General features: G+C 37.6%; 2 protein-coding genes across 2 annotated transcripts in view; both read left to right on the top strand.

Annotated features, from left to right (window-relative positions):
* Positions 1-607: 607 nt before the first annotated feature.
* On the top strand, positions 608-5,233 carry LOC107264783. Its single transcript, XM_015733408.2, has 3 exons — positions 608-1,417; positions 1,496-1,640; positions 2,091-5,233. The coding sequence occupies exons 1-3, from the start codon at positions 1,226-1,228 to the stop codon at positions 2,354-2,356; spliced, it is 603 nt and encodes a 200-aa protein (XP_015588894.1). The 5' UTR covers positions 608-1,225; the 3' UTR covers positions 2,357-5,233.
* A 2,141-nt stretch (positions 5,234-7,374) lies between these two features.
* LOC107263780 overlaps positions 7,375-9,096 on the top strand; it is a 9,337-nt gene continuing 7,615 nt past the window's right edge. Inside the window, exon 1 of the mRNA XM_015731343.2 lies at positions 7,375-7,516. The gene's annotated coding sequence lies outside the window, so the exon portion shown is untranslated. The remainder of the gene's footprint in view (positions 7,517-9,096) is intronic.

Raw genomic sequence — 9,096 nt, 5'->3', positions numbered from 1 at the left:
ATATTATATAAATATATGTATATACATATATATATATATATTGTACCACTTATATACATTTGACGCACGACTTTTCGAGAATAAAACTTTATGAAACGCTGTATTCCTTTTTTAATCTTTGTATTTATTGCATTATCAATTTTCACGCCTACCCTCATATCAACCCGTGCCAACATTATATGTATACTACGTGCACTTCGGTACACATAAGATACCTGTAGCTCAAAACTTGGACGTTTATCAAGCCACGTTTTCAAAATAACAAAGAAAAAGTCAGCCTATAAATTTCCTAAAACCGCAGGTAATTGCCGTAGCAATAATTGCTGGATCAACCCTCCGATCCATTAATTTAGGATTAATGATTATTAGCTTAACCTAAGTCCACTGTGTATTCTTATCCTGAACGAACCACACCCTTCAATTCGTGGATAATGATTCCGATCTCAAAATGACCTACTGTGTACCATCATATGTATTCGTATGTAATATTTATGTACTATATATCACCTATATACACGCTTTTGCGTAGATCGAATAGCTTGATATAGCATACACGTGTGTATATATATATATATATATATATATATATATATATATATATACATTAACGCTACAGCGAGCATATATTAATATACGCGTCCACATTTGTATCAAAAATACCTGATGATTTTTAAGGATGCGCAACCCCCTAAAACAATTACATGGTACTGGCCGGGCTTGTACGTTGGTAGCCTGGAAAGTCGTTCGAGAGCTCGACGAGGCTGTAGAGGTAGGCGGGTGATAGTTGGGTCTGGAACATAGTGACGTATCGACCGAGCGGGGTCACGCGGGGTCATCAAAGTTCATAGCGTGTTGCGCTCCAGGAAACAACCCGGTGCATCGTGCACTAGGACTGGGTTGAATAGGCTTTTTGCTCTCTCCCACCCTCGCACTCATTGGTCGTAGGGCTAGTTTTTATTCCATAAAAACAAAAACAGAACCAATTTCTATTGTGCGAATTAGAAAGAGGGAGAATATAATTCCAATGGCATTTCACGTAGTCTACGTAGATTATGCTGTGGGATGCAACTAGGAAAGAAAAAGTGTTACTGGTATCAGTAATATCTTTAATGAAAAATCTAAAAAAATTTTAATCCAAAGTACAGGGCGCGACGCCATGTGAAATTATCAAATTATTCTTCATGTCTGATTTTGTTGATAAAAATTCTCATGTATATTCTTCAGGATGATAGGCGCGATGCCAGCTGTGGCTGTACGCCACGAGCGTAGAAGACAAGAGAAACGTCTGAAGCGACCCAGTCAGCTTTATCTTGGAGGTCAATGGATGCCACCACCACAAGGTTCACCTCCGACTCCCAGTCCGCATGGTCACAATAGCCACCTGGAACCATTGCCTGAATTATATTTCTGCGGCAAGGTAGGCGCGCCTTAAAGTCTATTAGAAAGCATGAATTAACTGTATCCGCTGCTATTTACCTTATTCATGGTTGTTTAGATATCAGGACTTCACGCGGTTGTTGTATGTCTTCTGCTTGGAGCGGTTGTCCTGGTGGTGGGACTGGTACAGCTGGCACCTGGCGCCACGACCACGGATCACAGACTGGCCCTTCTTATAGCTGGCACTACTTTAATAGTCATAGGTAATACATATTACGTGTCATTAAATTGTTACACGTCACGAGACAAAACATTTTTTAGTCATACGTTACGTTATCCGATGCTATTGGCGAGAATGAAAAAAAAGTGTTTCGCGGTAGTGCGAGAGAGATAGAGTATACGGGCGCTCACGCGAGAGTAAGAGAGACAGCGATAGCTGAAATTTCATTGGACTAATCTTTGTACAATGTCAAGGTATCTCGGTACGAAACGAATAACTTGCGAGTCTTTGATCTTACGAGTTTCCTATAGCAGCAATTGTCGCGACAGGAACGAAAGTAACTAGAAATAAATCGGATAAATATTTCCAATCGAGATTGCGCCTTGAAAAAGGCATATATATAAATATAACGATAATGTATCTATGTCAGGAGTATCAAAGTGTATATAGTCCGCTTATTTGTATGAATTTTCACCTTGAAATTGTCTTTCAGGCATCGTTTTGGCTGCCGTGAGATGCTACGTGCTACACTGCATGCCACTTCCAGCTGAGTCACCAGTGGCGACACCAGTTCCAGCGGCGGATCCGGAAAACGTACCGAGAGGGGCTTTGGATTTGTTGGCGGGACATGCGAATCAACCGGAAGCCGATGCCTTGATGCATACCGTGTACCATCATCATCATCATCATCATCATCATCATGATAATCAAAAGAAGAAGCGCAGTTCTCAGGGTTCCCATCAATCGGTCGAGGCCTAACAAAACGCTTTATCTAAGCAGCAGCAGCAGCAACAGCAAATGCATAAAAAAAAAGAAAGAAACAAGACAATTCATCTTTCTACCGCACACGGTGCTGATAGACACGTGATAAATGATTGTGCGGTAGAGTAGGAGGAAATACGTTTTTCTTTTTCTCTTCCAATCGCATGCTGCAGCTGTCGTGCTAGATCGTGTGTCGTCGTAAGGAATTACATAACCTCTGAAACGGACAAAAATGCCGAAACAAGGATATCGGATGTGCGAGCGTAATTATGTAGGCGATGAAAGTTGAGCGGGAAATTTGAATTTCAAAGGGAATAAAATTCTTATAAAAAGTTTTCCAATTCTCGAAGCACTTTGGGAAAGAGTAAGCCAGGGCACTTGCCCATATAATATGCTTTCTCAATGTGCATGTAAATTGTACTTGATCCTTTTATCTTTTATAACTTTCTATATATACATATAGCTATACATAAGTAAACATACTATATATATACTGTCTCTCGCTTTTATCCCATCAATTATTCTTCATTTTATTTTCGATCTCTCTCTTGATAAACTCTTTTTATTTTAATTAATCGAGATGAAGGATGATTGGCGGGATGAAGATGATATTATTATTATTATTATTATTATTATAATGACAACAAATAGTTAGCTTTCTTTCTCGAATTGCAATATGGGACTGCTTTGCGGTTCTATACTGTTAAATTGATTCGTTTAATGATTCGAACTCTAAGAAATTTTGAAAAAAATTAATATTAATATTGTCAAAAATGTCTTTCGCGCACGCGTCTTGGAAGAATTTCTTTGTTTTTTTTATACTGTGCAAATGTCAATGGAATCGTAATTGGAGCGACGAGGACAGAACGATTGTACTACGAATCAAAGGATACCTTTGCGCGTCGAGCAAAAATATCTGTCAAAGTACATACTGTAACATATTATACATGTATCATCCATTTATGAAAGAGGCTGTACGCGTCGCGTGTGATTTTTCGTGCCAATTTATTCGCGAGGGATTCTAAAAGTAGAAACGAATTTCTATACTTAATTTTTTTTGTAAAACAAATAATTTCAAAAATCAGAGGAAAAGAACAGACAAGTCAAAATTGTTACTCCACGTATAACCCCAATACGCATATTCATTTAAAGCCTTGCATTGATCCTGGTTACTTTAGATCGCTCGCAAACACGTGCAAATATACATATATATTAAATGAGAATAGGAAAAAAAAAAAAAACGAAAAAATTAAAAAAACGGGAGAAGAAACAGAACTCAAAGACTTGAACAAAAAAAAAAGAATTGAAAATATACGTCTAACATTTTCACTCGAATAACGCGTGTAATTATGACTTACATTATTGTCGTTACTACGAATTCAAAAATAACAAGCGTTACTTTTTCAAAATCTCTTCGGTACCAACTGGGTACGTAATATTGACTTATACATATATATATATATCTATTATCGTATGTGTATTTGCCTCACCTACCTATACATAATAATACTATTAATAATATACCTATACAAAAGCATTATATATATATACTACTTGAGCGATCTATTTACACTGAAGTATTTACATATATATATCTATTTAATTTTAAAAGTAATAAACGATAAGTAACGTCACAAAAATTTAACAGTGAATATAATAATAATATTTTAGCGCTTGCCTATACGGGAAGCGTCTTGTGTAAGATAGAAAATTATCAGCAAGCACAATATTATCTGTAACATACGTATTAGGTATAGTGTTCCCAGTAGTGTCCATAATGTCAATATAAAAGCATCGTTATATAGACTCTATGTGCACAACTGATAAACTATACCTATAGTGCATGGGTTACGTGTAAAATTGCGTATGCGAAATTCGCTCGAGAAAAAAAAAAATATTGGGCAGGTGCATTAAGAGGGAGAATAAAATTAACCTGAAGTGAAACTGGAAAAACGAAAAAAAAAAAAAATGGAAAAAAAAAGAAAATAAAACCGTTTGGGGTCCACTTAAATTTATTAAGCGTCAACGTGTGTGTATATATAGATATATACGCACGTAAGAGCGAATAGTATAAATAACAGAAAGATTGTAAGGAATAGTATAAAAAGTATTAAGAAACAGAAAGATGTTAAAAAATAAAAATCCAAAAGATTCTGTAAGCGTTTCGTCCACGCACAAGTGTACGGATAAGAGATTGTAATCTACAAGTGATCTGCGGAATGGAAGATTGTAATCTACAAAATTATCTTTGATAGCGTAAAGGTGTCTATTGATATTAATTATTAACAGGGGGGGGGATAGAGGAGGAGGGGGGTGAATATATGACGACATATGAAAACGTGTGAATATTTGAATGCGCTATTGCAAGAAAAAAAAATGCGTCTTCGAATGACATTAGAAAAAGTAAACAAAATTTCATCCCCTTACCGGCCAACCCAAAAATAGGCTTTTTTACACGCGTGTATGCGTATACTGCCAGGCCTTGAACGAACCGTACGCGTCCGTGCGTATACGATCAAAATGACGTTTACTTATTTCGAGAAATAAATGACCACGTGCGTGGCTGAGAGAGCAAGATAAAATTTGGCAAAAATAAAAAAAAAAAAGTAGACATATAGTAAGCGTAAACAGGCCGTATGGGGGGATGATAATGTTGTTGAGATAATATGAAAAAGATTTTTTTTTTTTTTTTTTTTCATTATTCGCAAGCTTCCTCGATCGACGATCGGCAATGAAAATGCCGAATTCGAAAGCCCGGTTCACACGTGACCTCTGTGCGCTCTAAGAGAAACGTATTAACCCTCTTAACGGTAACGTAAGATTTACATAAATTTGAAATTTCGAGGCGAATCTTTCGGGAAAAAAAAAAAAAAATCGACTGCTGTACCTATATTATAATTATAAAAAAAAAGTTCTCACGCTTAAAAACGCATAAACGTTATCCTACACTGACACAGACACGTGTACGCGCGAGCTTTTACGAATTTACGTATGCATTTATAGTTTGACATATACACACATGACTTACATGTGCAATTAATCTGCGATATTTTTTTAACGAATTGAAAAAAAAAAATTACCTCTTTTTTACTTGTTCCCCTTGTAACATACGTGCGAGCATACACGCGTTATACAATATATGTATCTATAGGTGTACACTTGTTATGTGCTACAGAGGGTTGGGGTGGGCGAGGGGGGTTATGGGGTTGAAAAAAAAATTTCCAAAAACCTTACTGCGAACTACCGGAAGCTATCTGTGAATACATCTTTTATCTACATTGATATTATGTGCAAACGATGACTTTTATAAGCAGTGTTAACGATTATATATATAAAGTATCTACATACTTTGCATATACTTATAACGTGGCATGCGAGCATAAATAATTAATATGAGGAATGGCATTGAATGTGATGATTTTTAAGAAAGATACACGTGGTATGTTTTTGCACATGGAAAATACATATGTGGAAATTATGACGTAATAGGGGGCTATATATATATATATATATATATACAGGCTATGGACGAGATATGCTTAGCTGCGAGGATTGTGGATAGGAAAGATTTTTGTGATCCTCTTGCGTCCTAAAGGGTATTATTTTTTTAATGAGTGGAAGAGATTTTCGTGGCTCTGATGATTGGACTTGAGGGAGGAAAGAAAAAAAAAGAAAATATGCGAGATACCGGAAAGTGGGTTAGGGTGAAAGAGAAATTTTAACACGCGGGATGTGATGGGGATTTTTGGAGAACGTATTGAGAATGTGGCGTTTGTGGATATTGTGAAATTTTTTTTTTTTTTTTTTTTTTTTTTTTTTTTTTTTTTTTTTTTTTTTTTTTTTTTTTTTTTTTTTCAATATAAACTATTGCTTCCGTTTATCTTTGTCCTTCACTACTTGTCTGGATCTTCATGTTCTTATCTTCCTGGCTGCTTGTATTGTAAGAGTGTAGAGAAAAATTGTGTAGTGCGAAGTACACTGTAGATTTGTAGGTTAGGAAAGTCGTGGTACAGTGTAGAATTAATGCAGGAAGAGGGGCGAGCGAGTAGCAGGAGTGGAGTGTATGGCTTTCAGTGGGGAAGGGAAAGGAGATAATTTTCGCGGGAGATTTGAACGAACGAATATCAAGACGGTGAATTTTGATGAATTTTTGTTACGTCGTAATATTTTGATAAATTTTTTTTCTGCCACTGTTTGAATACGCAAAATCCTTTTTTTGAGATTAGATGCGATCGTCTGTCTTTACCTTAACTTACTTAAGTTAATTAACTCTATATTTATAGCAGGTATGCGAAGCGAGGATGCGTGATGAGGCGGGGAAGCGAAATTTAGGTCGAACGAGGGAAACTATGAGAAAAGTCGTTAGGTATGCGAATGAAAATTATTATAATCATTCTATGTGATTCTACCGTGAAACTCTACCACTATTGTAACTTTCAGAGTTTAATAAAACGTTTTCACTAACATATATATGAAAGATCGATCTTCATTATTTCTTTATTAGACTCTCTAATCAATTGATCTACGGACCGTGGTACTTGAAAAAGGAAATTGTATTTTTGAATTTCCCGCCACGTATATATCCGTGGGCGTGGAATTTAGACGTGCGTTTTCATTGGTGGTTATTTTTAGACCAGTATCTATAAGCACTGTTACGGTGGGTTAAGGAAGCTCCGGTTCATTCAGTATTGCCCTCCCGCGATGGTAAAGTAGAAATCGTTTGTACCGATCGATAAGGAAGATACTTTTAAACGGTAGGGTGAATATTTAAAAATTTTTTACAAAATTATTCCAATCACGCCCTAATGAAATGACAGAAGAAAACATTGAATTCGATATGCTGGAATGTCCAAATTTTCGTGATTCCAGTTAAGGGTAGCGTTTTTGTTCCTGGTTTCGCGTGGATGACTCGTTAGGTGTCAGGACACCTTTATGTCTAGTAAGGTGGGCGACTGGGGAGGGTGGTTTATCGACCAGCAGAACGAAGCCCGCGAGGCTCAGTATTCGCAGGACCACCACCCTGTTAAAACGGAGCTCCGAGCGCGAGTAGCAAGTCACTCTTAGGAGAATTCCGATGTGCGATTTCGAAATTCTTTGAAATCACCCCTATCCGAGGATCTAGTGACGTTCATCCGACTCCCGGATAAAATCGTTAAGGTAAGTAAAGTCAAAGTGAATAGAAAGAGATAAGAAGCGTGAACGGTTGATTCGAAAGATTTTTTATCTCAGCATCTTACGAAATTTGTTTATAAATTTTTTTCATCCGAAAAAGTGTCCGACAATCTTCTTGCGGGATCTTAACCGGATGGTAGATTCGCAGTAACTCCGTTATAATAAATTATAAATATATTCTTCGGATACATTATGAAACGTGATAACGTCTGCGAACGCACGGATACACACAGAGGGTGAATTTCTTTGAATGAAGCGTCATCCATTCACCCCCGTAAATGCGCGAGGACGTGTTATCGAACGGCCTAAAATTCAAAGGGGGAATCTCTTCTTATGTTAAAATAAGGTTATCTTATTTCCTACTCCTTATAAATATCCGTAACCCCTAAAGATCAGGTTAACCCGGATACAGAAGACGTCCCTTAGAATATTTTGCATTACGTGATCAGCCTGAGTTCTGTGGTAACCCACTTTGAGACAAAAAAAAAACAGGCTGAATCTTCCTGCACCTTCATCCCCTATTTTCATACAATATCGGAATAAAAGTGAAAAGAGCTTCGAGGAGACTCGATACTTGAAACCCCATAAGGGTTATGTGTTTAATATAATTTTTTCTTTCGAAATTCACACCTCTACCTTATACAACACTAGGGGAACGTTCTTTGTACCAATGTGACCCGATTAACGACCCGACGTTAAATGAACCGCCAGGGTCCTTCGACCCGCAGTGACCCGGTTAACCAGTGCATCTTCGTACCTTGTGCCAAACCACCCTCCAACTGGATGGAATGGTCGAAAAAGTGTACAAGTAGGAATATATTTTTTCGTAAATTCCAAAAATAATTTTTGGTCAAATAGTACGAAAAAAAAATAAAAAAATGAAAATTCATAATTTTCTACATATGCATTCGAAAGTCATATGGAACTTTCGGCGGTGCGAACGGAGCGCAGAAGCGCCGGGGTGCACTGACCCCGATAGTTCATGATTACCGAATCGTGCCCTCTGACCCGACCACTCGACCCACCCACTCATCCAGCCTGAAAGTGGCCCTGGAAGGATGCCAAGGAAAGTTGCAGCGACATCGCGAGTCAACGTACAGAAAAGTATAAAAGTGGGACTGCGGGTGGATAGTTTTGCTCCATCGATAAATCATGACTTCACGCTACTGTAAATACATAGTTCCAGAAGCCTTGAAGTTGGCCGTAGTATAGTGCGCGAAAGGGTGTACTCGGGGCGTAAGAAAAATAACGAAGAAAAATAAGATGAGTCGAAGAAAAGAGAAAATGAGGAAATTTTCAAAAATCTAGATATCCTACTTTTCATCCCTTGACAATTTTTCTCGAACCTCGAAGATAACCAAGGCTTATCCGATTTTACGTGAGACACTTACGTGACCTGTAAGGTGAACCACCCCCATGTCGTGCATTTTGCGATAATATCCCACATGCGCCCACCGAGTGCACACTTGCATGTGCGCGATGCATTTTTTTGCATAAAATCAAAATAATCCCTTATTTCCTGCAAATCTCAAAGAGTACAAAAAAAATCGCCCCCCCCCCCCCCC

The sequence above is a fragment of the Cephus cinctus genome, unplaced genomic scaffold (genome assembly GCF_000341935.2).
Source record: "Cephus cinctus unplaced genomic scaffold, Ccin1 Ccin1_scaffold0013, whole genome shotgun sequence".
Lineage (NCBI taxonomy): Eukaryota > Metazoa > Arthropoda > Insecta > Hymenoptera > Cephidae > Cephus > Cephus cinctus.
The sequence above is the reverse complement of the archived record's forward strand: the minus strand, read 5'-3'. Positions and strand labels throughout refer to the sequence as shown.